General features: G+C 47.9%; 1 protein-coding gene across 1 annotated transcript in view; it reads left to right on the top strand.

Moving 5' to 3' along the window:
* The window catches only part of LOC119433900 (putative ferric-chelate reductase 1 homolog), a 97,413-nt gene extending 83,715 nt beyond the window's left edge, over positions 1-13,698 (top strand). The window contains 8 exon segments of the mRNA XM_049659377.1: positions 299-414; positions 1,239-1,325; positions 1,947-2,003; positions 3,040-3,139; positions 4,922-5,068; positions 7,663-7,737; positions 12,016-12,116; positions 12,643-13,698. Coding sequence (XP_049515334.1) covers positions 299-414; positions 1,239-1,325; positions 1,947-2,003; positions 3,040-3,139; positions 4,922-5,068; positions 7,663-7,737; positions 12,016-12,116; positions 12,643-12,744 — 785 coding nt within the window. The 3' untranslated portion in view covers positions 12,745-13,698.
* The last annotated feature ends 4,322 nt before the right edge of the window (positions 13,699-18,020 follow it).

An 18,020-nucleotide genomic window follows, 5' to 3' on the forward strand; every position in this document is an offset into this window, starting at 1 on the left:
AGATCGTAAAGAAACTCGGTCACGTGGATATATATGAATGCTATAGGAGCAGCTAACACGTTCCCCTGGGACAGGCTTTACCTGGGTCCCATCTCGAGACGGCTCCGCATCGCTGCAAACCAAGTTGTGCCGCGCTCGGAACCAGTCGAATTTACCATTACTAGTTACCGACGGACCGCTTTCGCTAGGAACAACCACAAAGAGTAACTTTGCGGCTAAATCCCACGCACAGTTTTGCTTTTCTTACGTCGTGCCAGTTCATGGGAGTCACGTGTCGTTCTAATGCATTTATTTCCAGGCTCCTTGATGATTGTCGCCTGGGTGCTTTTCGTGAGTGTCGGCATCCTCCTCGCCAGGCACTACAAGAACGTCTGGGAGGCCACCACCATATGCGGAGTCAAGCCGTGGTTTGCTGTAAGGGCGCTTCTGGAGTCTGTCTTGAATAGAGCAGGGGAAAGTAAACATGTCCGCAATAGGGATTAGTAAGAGGCGATTGGAAGTTAGGTGACGCAAAAGTAGGGAGACCACAAACAGCGCAGACGTACAAAAACACAGTTCCCAGAAATGGTTCGAAAATTTTGATGCTGGGAATTCATTGTATCTGTGTGTTTTCTCAAAAATATATATAGGACATTAGGCAAAACTATAATGAGCTAGGTGGCGCGACCTACCACCCCATTTCAGAGGGGTCGCTCATAGCATCCATCCTTCTATCCATTGAACAAAGTGACAGAGAAAAGGAATGTTTGATTTGCTTTCTGAGAAGCTGTAGCATGCTGGCGGGAGAAGTGTGTCCACGATAATTAAGAGAATCGTTAGAACGGTGCACATTAGAATGAGTGCATATGAATTGTCTCAATATCTGCATCCTTGGTGCAAAGTGCTAAAACTTTGTGCAGACAGAGACCGGTTATCTCTATACATGCCGAGTGGCCTCTCCTTCTCCACATTTATTATTTCGTTCAATTTGTTCGTTCGAATGTGCGTGTATCTCCACCTTCCCATGATTCAAGTCGAATGAAATCTTTCCGACTAGTCGGCGCGGAATGATTGTCGGATGCATTTGTTATGCCTTCGCAACTTCTCTTTTAGCAACACTGGCGGTTGCCCTGCGACTGGTGACCGGGCATAATCAGTGCAATCCACTTTCGTTCCGGCCAACAATTTTGGGGGACTTTGCCGCATAATTTGCTGCCAAGAAAACATCTGATGAGTGTCTTGTTTCTTTACATTTCTAGTTCCACCGAGTGCTCATGATGCTAGCGGTGGCCATGATGATCGCAGCCCTCGTGTTAATCTTCTACAAGGTCGGCCAGTGGAGCGTTGTGAGTTGAGACATTTATCGACTACTAATTTTCAGCATCGACTAATGCAATGACCTTTAAGTCCGATTACTGATACTTAAAGCCGTTGTCCTTTACCGGCTGGTCGTGCAAAGCGTCGATCGTTTGCATAACAAATTGTTGCTGAAGCAAGAGGTCGCCTGTCATTTCTAAAAAAAAAAAAAAAATGCGCTTGAAATTTACCTATCGGTTTCGTACGACACGAGACTGTAAACTTGGGGGAATAAATGTATCGTGTACTCCAGTTTCGTGTTGAGCAAATGGCTCAGCGCCGTCAACTTTTCACTGGGGGTGGCTGTCAGGCTTGTGTTGTGCAATAATTCAGAAGTCAAATAAGAGTGCACCTCAAATTGAAAACCCTGTCTGATTTCGGCATTGTTGGATGTTATGTGGTCATATTAGACACATTTAATTAATTGCGCTATGCCTCTGTTCAGCGCATTGCTTGCATTCTGGCAGAATGCTGAGTACAGGCCAGTTTAAATATGCCCCTTCCATACTTGCATGAATGAAAGCAATAAAAATTATCTTCATTTTAAAATAAACTTCAGAACGAGCAAGCCACATGAAGTTTGATGCGTTTGTTGCTATGTTTTCTTGCAGACTGAAAATCCGCATCCAATCTTGGGCATTGTGTGCTCAGTTTTAGGAATCTTGCAGGTAACATTACTTTCATATACCTTCCTTCTTCTGCCCTCTCTATCTAAGCATTTTCAGTAATTATATAAAAATGTGAAGAAATATTTTTCGGGCTCATTGGCTCATGAAAATGAGCCAATGAGCTTAATGAGCCATAAAAATGGCTCATTAAGATATAAGCTAATTAGGTTATGCATCACGTTTCGCTCCGTACTGATGACGACTTGTAGGACAAATTCGTTTGTACTTGTTATCTTTGGATACCAGCCTCTTTAGCAGATACAATTTCCCTTACGTCGCAGTTAATTAATGAATTCGAGGCTCAGGAAAACCGTAGGTGAAAGGTTTACTTGCTATTTCGCTGGTAGCAAGAAAAAAAAAGAACAAGAAAAAAATTGGCTTGGCGGCTGTTATATATAGTTACCAACACAGTCATCGGGTTATGATTTTGCACCCAGGTGGCCGCTCTTTTCTGTTTGTCATACAATAAATTACTTATGCATAATCACAACGATAATAATAATAATAATGGTAATGATAGCACTTGCGCGTACCCTGGTCATGATGAGGCAACAGTATACTTTCCAAAAACGCGTCAAAGCCAAGGCAAACGGGAAGTCCGGTTTAAAGCAGTTCCTCCGAGGCCGTGGCGAATAGTTCTGTGTTCATTACAGCTCCACATATGACATCGCAAGAGAACTAGTGAAGGCACCAATGGCATCATATTTTTTAGGTGTGGCGTGCTCTCCTGCATAATGTTTTTATCCCTATAGGAAGTTCTGTACATATTAGCGAAATAACATTTTGAAGGTTTGAAAAAGACGCAGTTATGATTCGTAGAAAAAAGCATACCAACTACATAAACCTGTTTGCGGATATATTTCGTTACGTTGATAAACTTCGTTGGTGAAAGAGCTTTACGCACACGTTGGGTCTGTGTCTACATCAAAGGCTGGCTCACTGCTTCATGGCGTCATATCTCTGCAAATACACGGAGCCTACGGATCCTTGGCCCTTACATTTAATATTACAACTATCCCCTCATTCAATATTTCAGCCCATCATGGCGCTCTTCCGATGCCACCCCCACGAAGAAAACCGATATATCTTCAACTGGGCTCACTGGTTCAATGGCAACGCTGGCCAGATAGTTGCAGGTAAGCGTTCTTGCCGAAGCAATATTAGTATACCAAGTGTAACAGCGAGGAATTTAAGCTTTATTAATTTTTTTTTAGAAATAGAAGCATCGTTTCTTTTCAACTCTTCATGGTGTAAGTAGTGGCGGTGGATGGGTGAGACGTACGCGGTAATTAAAGCGCTATTTAACTAAATCACGTAATTAACTTTTTAACTATTAAACTTAGACGCCTCATTAAATGTTAAATTTAACCGAGCTGTCAGTACATGTCGCATCGGTTTTTATACGCCGAACATTGCGACTCCGCTTGCAGTTGGGACGCGTTGATTGTCTGAGCACTGTAGGCAGCACATCTCAAAACTGTCACGAGGTAGCAGAGAACGCAGGCGTGTCAAGATTGCGCAATAGTACTGCCACGTTTTAGTGAAGGTGAAGAATGACGCGGAACAAAAACTGCGAGTAACGAATTTAACCGTTAAATCGTGTGATCCCGTACCCAGAAAAAACGAGTGACACTCAAAGAACGACGACAGCGTCGAGCACAGTTGTCGAAATCTGATTTGCCGGGCAAGTGCGGTGGCTACCCGACTCGTTGTACATGACAGCGTAATCGATGGTGCTCTCGCAAGCTCCAGTTTGTACACCAGTATTCGTGTCACGCCCACAATCTGATTGGAGGAGATTATTTCGCTATGGAATCGGCGGCATTATCCAAGAAAATTCTACCCCGGTATTCCAGAGTGCTCCTCCACTCAGCACTCCACCTCGACTGAAGGAAGTTGATCACAGAGCTGCCCCTTGACAGAAGGGGGTCACTGACCTTCATTGACATTCCACGGCTGTTCTTGAGAAGCCTGCTGTGAAGGGGCGGCGCTGTGCTCAACTCGGTGGAATGGAAGAATAACTTCGAGTCGAGTATTGTTTGCGAATACGAGGGTAATAAACATAGGCGTGCGCGAAGCGGTAACTTTGTAACAGTGGTGATCCGGGGAAAAAAGCGGTTACCCATTAAAAGATAAACAATGTACGCTTGTCAATACAAAAAGACTAGCCGTCATGACGGTTCGCGAGCCCTTAAGAATGGTGCTCTGGTTGCCTCCTAAGCGTGACTCAGAAGGCAAACTACTTAGAGAGTCACTAAGGATGAATTTTGACTTGAGGTGTACATTACGAAATTACTCTTCAAGGATGATGAAAAGCTCACTTCTATTACGCGAGCGGAGGTCTTGTGCGATGACTTGTTGAAGTGCCCCGCCAGCTTTGGTTACGTGCCCAATTTCGCGAGCTCCTCATTCGGTTTTGATAAGTGTTCACCCACAAGTGAAGGCTACAGTTTGTACTCTAAATAAGCCAAATGAGGTGGTCAACCTAAGAACATTGGAGGACTTGTTCGGAGCTCAAGTGGGCCAAATGTGCTAAAATGTTTTGAATTCCGCTATGTCACACTGACGTATATGGACGTTGTGTTTTGTGCACAAAATTAAAGATAATGAAGTTTGGCCTTCATTTCTTGTTTGTAGTACTCAACGTGTCTGCGCCGAAAAAATAAAATAATAATAAAGCGTAAAGTTTTTGAACAATGCTTAAAAAGTCTGAACTGATGTACTGTTTCTGCTTATAGCGTTCCTTTAAGGAAGTGTATTAGCGAATAACGGACAGCGATGTCAGGTATAATCAGACTTCGAAAGCAAGCCTCATCTGAGGCCGTGCTCGAGCGCTCTTAAATTGTGTGACGATGAGTATAATGACGAGCGACGGCGATGATGCTGGTGATGACAGTTTTCCTCTGTCCGTTGTCCAGTGGCCACCATATTCTTTGCCGCGGGCCTGGAGAAGGCGCAGCTCAAGGGCGCCGACTGGTTCGTCTACATACTGGCAGCCTTCGTCGGCTTCCACGTCCTGGTGCACATTGTGATGCAGCTCCACTCTGCGCTCATGTCCAAGAAAGGTAAATCACGCTGTGATGGAATGTAATGAGCTTTGGGCCCTGGATCACACACACCAGGGAACGCAATCGACCACTCGAGTGCACACAGCAACACAGAATCTATATTAACAGCACAAATACATACTTGACATGGACAGGTACTTAAAAGGTGTGCTAACACATGCGGTCCTGAGGCTGCTAATAGAGTGTCTGTTGTAAAATATAAATTGTATCTCGCCGTGGCGTTCCCTTTGCGTGGAGTCCGTTGCGCGTAGAGGTCGATGTCGGTCCCGAAGGGTCGGCTGACGGCTGGACGACGTCACCATGGACCTACCAACGGCATCATGGGATCGGCAGCCGCAGCAGCAACGGTAGCAGACACAATCGTAGTAGCCTCGCAGTAGCTCCTGCTCCTGCTCTCGCCTCCGGTAGCAGGCTGGTCGTGGCAGTGGCCCGGGAAAGCCGCCACCTCGCCTGGCTCCTTGGACCGGTCGTCCAGCAGGAATACGGGCCTTTGAGGCTCCCTGAACGAATTGCCCGCTCTGCCTGGCATCCGAGAACGAGTTGCCCCGCTCGCCTGGCTCCCTGGACTGGTTGCTCAGCAGAAACACAGGTCACTGGCATCCGAGAACGAGTCGCCCCACTCGCCTGGATCCCTGGACCGGTTGCTCTGCAGGAACACAGGTCACTGGCATCCGAGAACGAGTTGCCCCGCTCGCCTGGCTCCCTGGACTGGTTGCTCAGCAGAAACACAGGTCACTGGCATCCGAGAACGAGTCGCCCCACTCGCCTGGATCCCTGGACCGGTTGCTCTGCAGGAACACAGGTCACTGGCATCCGAGAACGAGTTGCCCCGCTCGCCTGGCTCCCTGGACTGGTTGCTCAGCAGAAACACAGGTCACTGGCATCCGAGAACGAGTCGCCCCACTCGCCTGGATCCCTGGACCGGTTGCTCTGCAGGAACACAGGTCACTGGCATCCGAGAACGAGTTGCCCCGCTCGCCTGGCTCCCTGGACCGGTTGCCCAGCAGGAACACAGGCCCTTGGCGTCCGAGGACGGCGTAGTGGGCGATCTGGGTGCTCTGGACCGGGCGTCCAGCGAAACCGGCTGGCCTTCAACTCCGAGCAGCTCAGTACACCCGCACGCACCACGCGCCGCACGATCACACCACTTCGTTATCGCCCCCGCACGGCGAACACAGCAATATTTCTTTTCGCGTGCTTCTGTACATGTCATGACACACGCACATGTTTCTCGCTCTCTCTTTTTCTCTCTCGCGCTCGCTCAATCACTCACTCACTCGCGCATGCACTACAGTCGAACCCAGATATATCCAACCCACATATAACGAATTATTGTGTATAACGAACAGCAGTAAAATTCTGTTTAAAAAGTTTGTATACAATTTTTATTTTATCTATCGATCTTCTTTGTGATGCCCATCGGATTCGATATATCCGGGTTCGACTGTACACACACCACCACCACCACCAAACTTTAACTTATCATCCAACTCTGAACTGAATTACTGCAGGAGCGGCAGGTACTTAAGTAATTCAACTCAGAATGTATCAGCCGACACTGTGAGTCAAGAATTTAACGCTTTGTTGGGCGAAATTAAGAAAAAAAACGAAAAAAAGGAAAGAAATTCGGGCCACTCAGAGCACGATATTACGGCGAGCACAGGTCGGTCGTCGAAATTTGTTGTATACGGTTCAAGTCTGTCAGTTCATAACTCACACATGGCTCATCGTATATTCCAGTTGTGGGGTCTCACGCGTGCTCTTGGGACAGAGGAACGACAACGCAGTAGTGTAACAATCAAAAGGGCATTTATTGCATCCTTTCATACACTAATACACCCTAGCCGAATTACTACGCATAGAACATTCACGTGGGCGCGCGACAAATAAAGGAAGTCACCGCGACCGGATTGCGAGCGAATATGTTCGCCCGCATGCTAGACACCATCGCCTAATCGTTCACGTGTGCGGTCACGCGAACGGTGGCGCGTTCGAACGATCCGTGTTCGTCCATACCGGTGCCCTGCTCCTAACCTCGCAAGACGGTCTCGCGAAGCGTGGATCGTCGCGCGCGCGGCACGTCCGCATCGCTCACCGATCCCACTTCCAAGAGGAACAGCCTTCTCCCTTTTGCGCCCGCGTAACCCCCGCCGTCAGGTGGCGCTAGCAGCGCAACCCTCGCGCCATCTCTCGTAACATCCACGCCGACCGCCGCTTAGCTACGCGGAGAAGCCGAATTACAGGAGACTGGCAGCCATGCGGAGAAAACAGCATCAGGTGACGCGTGACAGTCGCGCATCCCCACACAGTATAAGCGCTGCATGCGGCCCACGTGCGTTCAAGGATGTACACTGGCAACAGATAAAGATTAGCTCAAGTGACCGGTGATCGATGCAGCGAAATTGCGACATGCCGCGCTACAACTGACAGGATGAGTGCACAGAGCCGTTCGCACTCCTCACAGTCAGTTACTGCCGTAAGGTTGCGGCTTAAGAAAAATTACTATTTTTTTTCACATGAACACGAGGTGTAAATATTGTGATATAGATCCAAGATCGCTCTTATGCTAATTAACTTCTGATTTCCTGCAGACGTGGAAGAGCTCGGTATACTCTCGCTGACCCGCCTTGGTGGCATAGTGGCTAACACTTATTTCTCTACTAAAAGTAAGGTTTCGTTTTGTTTCTCAAGTTGTCTCAAGTTGTAATAGCCTAAATTGCATACAGCGCAGGTTCATAATTACTTTTGATTTAGTGTCACTGATTAATTGCACTGTTTTTTTTTTCGCTCTGCTGGAATCCGCCGCGGTGGCGTAGTGGCTATGGTGTTGCGATGCTAAACCAGAAGGCGCGGGGTCGAATCCCGGCCGCGGCGGCTGCATTTCGATTGGGGTGACATGCATGAACGCCCGTGCACTTTGCATTGGGTGCATGTTAAAGTACCCCAGGTGGTCAAAATTGATCCGGAGTCCCTCACTACGGCGAGCCTCGTAATCAAATCCGGGTTTTGGCACATGCAACCCCAAAATTTAATTGTAATATTCAGAGCGCAGCGGCACACGTTCCAGCGGCGAGCGTCGGCGTTGTCTCTCGGCGTAACCGAGCCGACGAGCACAGCGAAAGATGAAAGCGAACGCGGAGCGCCGCGTGAGAAGAAAGGCGTTGTGCCGCGCAAGACGGGCAACGACCGCTACGAGATGGCGCCAGAGGAGTGTGCCGTCTGCGCATCCGCGGCAGCAACGGCGGGGGAAAGAGAGAGAGAAAAAAAAACAACAACCAGAAAGCTCGCCTTCTCGCATATCGTTCGCCGCAAGCATTTCCCGGTACAGATTAAGGTTGCATGAGCTGCAGTTGTCGGGAAGCGGCAACTGTGTGGCCGGTCTATATAGTTTTTTAGGGACTTTAGGTCTATATAAAGTCCCTAAATTATAGGGACTTTAGGTCTATATAGTATACAGCGCCGCGCGTCGCGGTTCTGCCAGTCGGTGCGGTGATCGGTGCGATGCCTCAATATATCGCGAAATGAGAACACGTATGCTGCTACGCTCAAATTTTGCATTAGTGTCGTAATCGTCGGTGAACGTTTTTTTTTTTTTTTTTTGTGCTCTCGCTATCTGTCTTTCTGCTTGCACTGTAGCGCCACGTATCGTGATTTCGCTTCTGCAGTCGCCCTTTATGTACTCGTGCTAAGCCTTTTTCCGTTGCCTCTGTACACCACTATTAGCGGCGAACGTGCAGCCTGGTAAGACGAAATTCTTTCGCTATAGAAACGGCGACGGCATTTCGAGAAAATTCAGACACGTGAAGGCGCGTCTTGCGCCGAGCGGTAATTTTGTAACAGTTGTTAGCGGAAACAGTTGTTAGTGGAAACGATAAACACTGTACGCGTGTGAATATGCAGCAACATCATGGGTGTGGCGCCCTCTTTACAACCCGTCAATAAGCCACCGTGGTGGCGTAGTGGCTTTGGTGTTGCGCTCGTGAGCACGAGGGCGCGGGATCAAATCCGGGCCGCGGCGGTCGCATTTCGATGGGGGTCGAAATGCTACAAAGCCCATGTACCGTGCATTGGGTGCACGGTAGAGAAGCCCAGGTGGTCAAAATAAGTACGGAGCCCCCCATTATGGCCTTCCTTATAATCATATGATGGTTTTGGCGCGTAAAACCCCAGAATTGAATTGAATTGCAGCTGTAGTTGCAGTTGCTGAAGTCGTCGACCTTGTGACGTCATCGTCACTGCAGCATCATCGTCCTTGTTTTTCCTGTCGTGTCGTGCCCACTTCGTCGTCGATTTTATCGTTAGGCCATCGACCCCATTTTTTTCGCTGGCATTTTACGGGCGCATGCGGGCACAATGCTACTAACTGTTGACCTTATATCAGTCCTTTATACAATGTGTCCAACATGTTCCGCTTTTTGTACGATAACAATTATATGGACACTTCAAGCGGATTTCTGCCGTCGCCGTGAGGTTCCGTATAATGTCTAAGGGCGATAAAATCGTCGCGGCGCGCCGTATGCGCGAGTGAAAGTGCGCGGGGGACGCGCGCTGTCACGTAGAGCGAACGCACGGCGGGAAGCAAACGCGACTTCCGTCGCGCGATAGGCCGGGGGAGTATGGGAGGGACGGAGACGGGGCGACACTGTGCTGCGGCACCAAATGCGTATCTTGCAACCGGGCGCAAGGGCAAGTGGCCACTCAATCTCCCACGCGAAATTAGGAAAGCGGGAAGGCAGCGCGGGAGGGAGGGAGGGGGGGGGGGGCAGCTTCTACTCTGCCAAAAACCGCGCTTGTACTTTGCCCGGCTGCGGCGCTCGCCCGCACCGTCTCTTAAAAGCGATCTCCACACTGCTCTGACCTCTGTATGCGTCGTGCATTCGCCGTTCAGTTTATTATTATTATTATTATTATTATTATTATTATTATTATTATTATTATTATTATTATTATTATTATTATTATTTGGTTTGTAAACATATAACACAAGGACACGAAGGAAATAGGGAGGGAGCAAGCTGACAACTGCCAGCGAGAGGGGCACAACGCCTGGCTTCTCTTTCAGGAGGAGGGAATAGAAGAAGTGAAAACATGAGGAAATAAAAGAGGAAATGAAGAAATGACGGAGACACAGACAGAACAAAACAAAATACAAATAATGTCTGTAAACGGGAGGCCAAGTCAGTGTCCTTCAGAAAAGTTAGCAGGGCTCGATGAGCCTGGTCACGTCGGGAAGCGCACCCCATTGGAAATAGGCAATCGTCAAGGGTCGCACATTGCAATCCAATAAGTCCATATTCCTTAATTAGCATTGCGCGCTGCGCAACGAATGCGGGACACTCTAAAACGACATGTTCAAGTGTCTCACAGGAGCCACAAAACGTACACGACGGGCTGTCCACACGTCCTTGTCTCTGTAGGCGTTCGCGCACCAACACAGACCCAACCCTTAACTTATATAGCAGTGCTCTAGCATAAGGTGGCAAGCCTCGACCACGAACACGGGAAGGGAACAATCCGTCTGCAACACGCCGGTCTGGGTGCTGCTTTAAGAGGTGTAGGCGTATCAAAAGCCGAGCGTTTTCAAACATGCTGGAAATGTCAGGGCAGTCACATTCGTGGTGGGCACAACTTGAAGCGAGGCGATCAGCCTCTTCATTTCCAGAGATGCCCACGTGCGAGGGTATCCACTGGGCAATGAGGGACACTCCACAGGAAGTAATTTTGCCAGAAGTTTCTTGAATACTGCATAAAATTGGGGTATTGGTATCTTGTCTCAGTCTGCTGAGGGCAGCACGGGAGTCTGTAAGAATGACGACCTCAGTTCCCGTTGAAGCGATTGACCGCACGAACCTTCACTCGCTGCGGCGACTGCGCTTGCTGCCAGCGTTTTGACAGTGGTTGTCTGCGGTCATTGAGTTTGATCTATTCAAGCTTGCTTGTGCGCGCTGACATCACGCTTGTTAATTCAGTTAGTAAGCGAATGTGTCCAAGTTTATGCCGCCGATAAAACTATACTATCCCTACTCCGAATAGCTCTCTACTAATTTGCTATCGCAACTGATGCTTCGCCTTTCGGGCGAAACTGGGACATTTTTTCTTCTAAGAAGTGAAGAACCACAGTTTGGTACTACTCAGAAAAATGCACATATCAAACGCACATCTTGTAATCTATATGAAGCGGTTAATCAAACGTCGTAAATTTGAAGCAGCAGGAGCTTGCTGTGGGCGAGCGTGAAAGTAGCCCGCGAATACACGCAAAGTACCTCGAGCGGCCAGTCGCGCGGCAATATTGCGCGTATTCGCGGGCTTCTTTCACGCTCGGAAAAACACTTTTCCGTAGCAGTATCAAGCAACAAATATCTGTATCGGGAGTTTTTTTTTTTACGTTGCTCTACAATTTTATCTTGACACTTTGATAATCAGGACAGTACTGCTCGAGTTAGATAATTAATTACACTTACCTAATGAAATATTACACCAGAAGAAATTATTGGCGGCTACTCCACCGTAATGGAAACAATATGCAGTATGTTTTCTTCGAGTAATCGAATTGCTCTTTTTTTTAAACTGGGTACATGGCAGTAGGGACACCCTGTACACGTTCTTCTAAGCTCTCCCACCCCCTTTGTGCAACGTGACCGGCTTCGCACACTTCGTACGCATACCCGTTTTTCTAATATAACACTAAGGCATTAAAAACAAAGTGTTGGTCCTAACCTAGTTTAGGTATGTGAGACACAGATTTCCTGTGGTGCTTAGCATATAGCACACGTCAAACGATCTAGCTGTCCCAGTTTTCTTACTTGCCGCTTTTTTTTTCTGCTGGCTTCTGCAGTGATCACGTTTTCTTTCCTTTTTCGTAATAGCAGTGTTTAAGCTCTTTAAGAGTTAATACATATTTATCGATTGTGTTGCTGTCCTATTTTTACTCCATTTCCGCACAGAGGTTTCCAATGACATAAAGATGCAAGACAGGACGCCCGGAAATGGCGTGCACGCTGTGGAGCCAGGGCTTGATATGCAACCGCCAGCGACGGATGCACCGGTATGTGATTATGTTACCTGCTTATTATGAAGAGTTTTGTTAGTGTATACCGGTAAGCGTTATCGAGACTGTCGAAGTAAAAGATGACCTTTCTTTCTTTCTTTTTTAACTTTCGCATAGCTGCATGAAGTGTTATAGTGTTATGATCTTTACCCTTTGTAGAACGTTTGCTTGGCACCTGTGCTTCTGACGTATGTAGGAGAAACCCACTTACCAGCTTCTTCTTAGCGCCTTTATCTGAAGGGTCACTTGAACTAGTGGCCACAGACAAGCTCTGGAACCCGGTGGTTGCTTCATGGATGACATTTCTGAATGTTTATCAACAGAATGTTGAACGTGCTTTCACCGTTGTGCATCCCTCTTTCTACGTCATCATCATCCCTCATCACACCTTTATGTCCCCGTTCCCCCTCCCCCTGTGCAATGTAGCAGGCTAGAGCGCGATAGCTCAGGCCGCCCTCTCTGCCTTCTTTGAAATAAATTATCTATCTCTCTATCTCTACAATGTTATGCTATTTCATTCTAGGGAGGCGGCTTCAGACGCTTCATGCTCGGTATCTACCTCGTCGTGGCCATACTCGTCGTGGCGGCTTTGGTCTCTACCATCTGGTTCGCCTCGGCGCCTTGACGATGACGTCGTGATAACGGCCTCGTGGAGTGATAAGAAACGTGGTTGCGCCACCGTGACGTCGTGTCTCAGTGCGGACGCCCCCCTACCGAGTGAATCCTCGGCGAAAAACGTCAAGGTGTCAAAGAAGATGGACTCACCCGACCGATCTGTGGTCTGTTCGTTTACGGACCAACTAGTTGGATAGTTATCTACTGAGTAGACGCTATCTCCTTATCGCCGTTCACTGGCTGTGCCTTCACCGGCCAAATGCGACGTCGGTCGGGCGGGCCTCGAAGACAGTGCGAAACAAAGCCGAAACGTTGTTCATTCATCTTGACGGGTCGACGAACCGGCGTAGCGTCGTGTCAAGAAGCACACGCAAGAGCCCCAACGCCTGCCTGTTTTTGGACATGAATAGTGCCAATGCTTCGTTCGAAGGAAGCTCTTCTCATGGGTGTGCATTTGTCGTTTCGACGACTTCTGAACAGTTTTGTTGTGCCGTCGGTCTACGTTGTCCGGTGTGTGTTATCGCGTTTTTCCTTTTAACCAAGTACGTGTTGTTCGAGTGAGCGAAGCCACCTATACATACGTTCGCTTATCGAACAAGCTGACGCTTTCGTGCTTTCTTAGCGTTTAGATTTATATACGCGATGAGTTTGCTGTGTCATAATTTTTTTTACTCGGATGACTTGATGTTTTCGACGCCTTGTTAAAGGCGTAAGAGCGGCATGTTTAATTTTTTTTTCGCTTCTACCTCATATGAAAAGTCTATAGGCATAGTATCTTAGCCAGCTTAACAATAATATAGGCCGTAATTTACATTAGTGAGCTTTGCTTCACAGCTATCAGATGGCGCCACGCATAGAGTACTGTACATAGGGAAGTAAACTTCTCCGAGACCTATGTCAATGCAGATCGTGATGTAAATAAGCGAGTAATATATTGTGTTAATAAATAGTTGTTTTCTTTTTTTAGTGATGTTTTGTTTTCTTGAGTGCCAGGGCACTATGGGGACTGCTGAAGCGTCGTGTGCCAAATGCCTTCGTGTTTCGACAGGCTGACCAAATCGTAGCCTAATCTCAACTAGGATAAACTGGACTGATGCGACGTGTCGTTGGCATCGATGGTTACTGATCGAAAGATAGCTGTCGACTTTTCTGTAATCTTCGTGGGACATAATGGCTTTTCCAGACAATTTATGTTACTGACTGCTGTGTTAGGAACGTGAAAATTACCATTATTTGCTTAAATATCGTAGTTAGGTACTAAAAGCAGTGTCTAGATCTGTGTATAGAAAGTGACCACCTCCTCATATTTGTTGTGAAGACCCTTTCTCCTGGACACGGTGAGAACGTTTTGTTTCCATATGTCATATCGTTGGACGCGCTCGTCGCATGCCATCCGTGAACAGACGACGGTGCGCTACTCGCGCTCTCTTTGCTCTCACCGTACTGCATCCGCCGCTGCGCTCCGCGTTCGCTCATTCATCCTTCGCTGTGCTCGTTTGCTCGGTTACGCCGAGGGACAACGCCGAGAGACGGCGATGCACGCCGACGCTCAACGCAGTCACGGGTGCCTAAGAGCTGCGCTCTGAAACACGGTGTAAGATACACTAATAATACCAACGGTGTTCTCGCATCAGACCGCTGACGACCGAGCACCGTCGGTCTTAAAATCGTTTCTCGCACCTTCTTTTCTCAACCATTGCTTTCTTTGTTTTTTTTTTTCATTGAACAGCTTGAACGGCCTTTTACTCGACTGACCGGTTATCGGCAATTCATCTTCGGCACTGTATTTGAGCTAGGACGAGATCGTCCACCGCTGTCGAGACGTAAAGTATGTCTCACACGGCGATGGCGAGGCAAGTGACGCGCTCCGGCCTGAGCCGTCGATGCTGAACAACCTTCTAGATAAGGACGAGTTCGGCGCACACCGAGCCGTCGAGTAAGCCACGTCATGCGTATCGGTTCGGCCGAACCACTCCGGTCAACGATGGTGGCGAGTGAAGCGCGGCGAATTGCAATATGCCATTAATGTCTTTTTTTTTTTTTCTGTAACCGCGCTCTTGCAATCTGACAGCACGTGTTGTGCGTTGTGTTAAACGGAAAAATGCCACCGGACGACGCAAGCGTGGTTTGGCGAATGTGGCCGAGAGAGTTTCGTCGCAAGATACGTAATCGGAGTAACGAAAATCAACGCTTTGTATCGGGAATTTACGCTGAAAAACCAACGCCGTCAAGTTATCCATTAAAGGCGCGGTGCATCGCGCGCTATCAGAGTGCATCGCGCGCTGTCATGGGTGGCCGGCAGCATGCTGGCCTATTCTTAAGATGCGCTAAAGATACTGCGCTTACTTTGCGCGTTCGCCTAACGAAAAAGTGCTGAGTCACCGCGCACTTGCGCGCATGCGCTGCGGCAATAGCTGATCGCCGCGGTGCTAGGGCCACGTTCAACGCGCCGAACATACACGGCGCAAATTGTCGGCGATGCTGACGCCGCCTGCCTAACGTATCCGACTTCGACTGCCGCTGCGTTACACGCTAGAAACGCCGTACTATATCCGCGTCTTTACGCTCGTGCCTGTGGCTTATTAGTGTGCCTTATTCGTCGTCGCGCTCACACCGCAATGCGAAGCCCATCATGTCACAAGGTTTGCGTCTACCTTTATGGGGACCGTGGTAATTACGCTGAAGAACCCAGCGTGTCAACGTTCTTGTTCCCGAAAGAAGGAAGTCAGCGATAGAAACGGCTTAATGCAATTATGAACCTGCATATTCTTAACATCCCGCTTCATTTTACGTTCTTATTATGCGGCGCGTCGAGTGGCGGAGCTGAGAGACAACTGCGTCGCGGTGGCGGGTGAGCCGTGCCCGAGCCAATGACAAAAATCGAAAGAATGGGAAATTGAATGGACCGTCCGAAAATGTAGCCCCAGGACACGGTGACCATCAATTCAATGGTGAGTAGCACTCACGGCACGCCAATGTCTTACTCTACTGCACATTCTTCTGTTTACCCCTCAGGCCCGACATATTGTTGGTGTTAGGTGTATTAAAAAATGCGCTCCGTTTGGACGTCGAACGGGATTTCAGGTTTTCCAGTGTGCCGACTTCTTGCTGTGTCATATTGTCATGTAATGCACGCATGCAGCACTTACCAGATGACGTTGCATGGTCAGCAATGCCGCCTTATCAGTGTTCGAGACAAGCTAGAGGCCTTTAGAGTATTTATCGAAAAAAGAAAAACAGGGAAAAGATGGATCCACTGCCGTTGCGGTCATATCTAGCTTTAGAATATACACATAGAGGGTTTAATGCAGAGAGGACATACAAAGTAAACACAGGGAAAATGTGCAGATTGCAATAGATGTAGTAAAACCTGATCAGCTCAAGTTACTATTGGTACATTCGACTGGTCCAAATCGAGTGCTCGGAGGCGCACGTTCACCTTCGAGCTGGGACCGCGACCGGGATCCGACAGAATCCCGAACACTTGGTTCTTCCAGCTGCGACGTTCACCTTTCTTTGGCTCAAATTCCGAGAGGGCTCCGCACCGTTGGCAAACCCGACTATGAGCGCTGTAGGAATTGGGAGAATGCACAACACGTCGCCGCCTCGTTTCAAAGGGGACACCATCAGAAATCATCCATCAATATAATGCCGTCCATGCAGCGTATATATCGGTTTCGGGTGGTAGAAAACCCGAGCTCTTGCTGCTCAATGCGTGGAGCCATACACCGAGTGTTCAAAATTAAGCTTTACGGAATTTCTGAAAATCGCCTGTGGCAGGTTATTATTCTTATCGTTGAGCTGTGTTTTTGGAAGAGGGCGGACATTAGTTGCACGAGAGATCGAAATGCATGTTCAACTTATTAACAAAAATTGACTAATTAACTCTTCGTTAATTACTTTTCGACACATATTGCAATTTAGGAATTGTAGCCGGTGAGGTTGCATGGCGCATCTGCCACTTGAAATGAATTTCCAAGATGACACCAGTTTCGATATATTACACTTCCAAAAGTGTGGGACAAAATACATGGGCGTTCCAGTTATTTTTGTGCTTCAATGTATAAAACAGCATTTTGGTGAAAAGTGGAACAGCGCATTATTAAGGCGAGATTCATGACGCATATCTCCAAACTGGTGTCATTCTGGAAATTCGTTCCAAGTGGATACGCCTGACAAGCTCACCGGCTACAATTCGTAAATTGCAATAAGTGTCTTAAAGTAATTAACTTAGAAGTTCATTACTGAATTTTAGGTAATTAGTTGAAAATGCGTTTCGATTTCTCGTGCTACTAATGTCCGCCTCATCGAATAACCCAGCTCAATGATAATAATTATGCTACCTGCCACAGGGGATTTCTAAAACTTCCGTAAAACGTGAAACTGAGCACTCTGTATAAAGTGTGTGTGTTTTATCTCCCCCCCCCCCCCCCCCCGCTTGCTCCCTTTCTTTCATCCCTCACCTGGAGGGATGCCTGTCCTTATATCAAGGGAACGGTTAGCTTAGCCTGTCGCTAAACTAACCAATCCAGATGCCACTAAGCAGGCTCTCTCTTGCAATTGTGGTGCCTTGAGATTTATGACTTCACGAGTCTTCGTTTCCAAGAGCCTTCGGTGTTTGCTCCCTACAGCCTACGCTTGTTAGAATTAAACCGCTAGCTATGCGCCTTGATTGCTCCGGTGAAGTCAAACGGCAGCTGTAGTACGTCTTGGTTCTGGCTGTCTGTTAACGAATAAGTGGTTGCGTGTAGGCTATAATTGGTTCTTGAACATGGATACAAAGTCGCGCTGCATAGGGTGGACCATTCTAATAGTTCTGCAGGTGTTGGGATCGCGTTTTTACGCTTGTGGTGTCTCGTCAGGACTATGTAGCCCCACTTCGCATCCATGTGACTAAACCGTGGGATAAAATCGTGTTTCTGGAGCGAATACAAAATTTCCTACTAGTGGCCATCGCTGAATCGCGCTGCTGAGTTTTCGTATCTCGCGTGTTTTTTTGCTTGTCCAATTTTTCTGTCACCTCGCGATTCCTTTTCTAACCGCAACGTATGCAGTGATATTTTGTCTACATTCCTTGCAGAGCATGCTGCCGCTGGTGGCGAATACGCCTTCACCCGATGTCATTTCGTTTGTCGTTCTTGTTTTGTAGAATTTCAGCGAAAAAAAAAGAGCATTGCAACTTGAAGTGTGAATTACACCTTCCTCTGTGACCTTGTTTGATTCCGCTTTTCACACCGTTCAGGCGGAGAATTCGGAGCCGTTTCGCTAAGCTTGGAAAACAGGAGA

The sequence above is a fragment of the Dermacentor silvarum genome, chromosome 11 (assembly GCF_013339745.2).
Source record: "Dermacentor silvarum isolate Dsil-2018 chromosome 11, BIME_Dsil_1.4, whole genome shotgun sequence".
NCBI classification, from domain to species: domain Eukaryota; kingdom Metazoa; phylum Arthropoda; class Arachnida; order Ixodida; family Ixodidae; genus Dermacentor; species Dermacentor silvarum.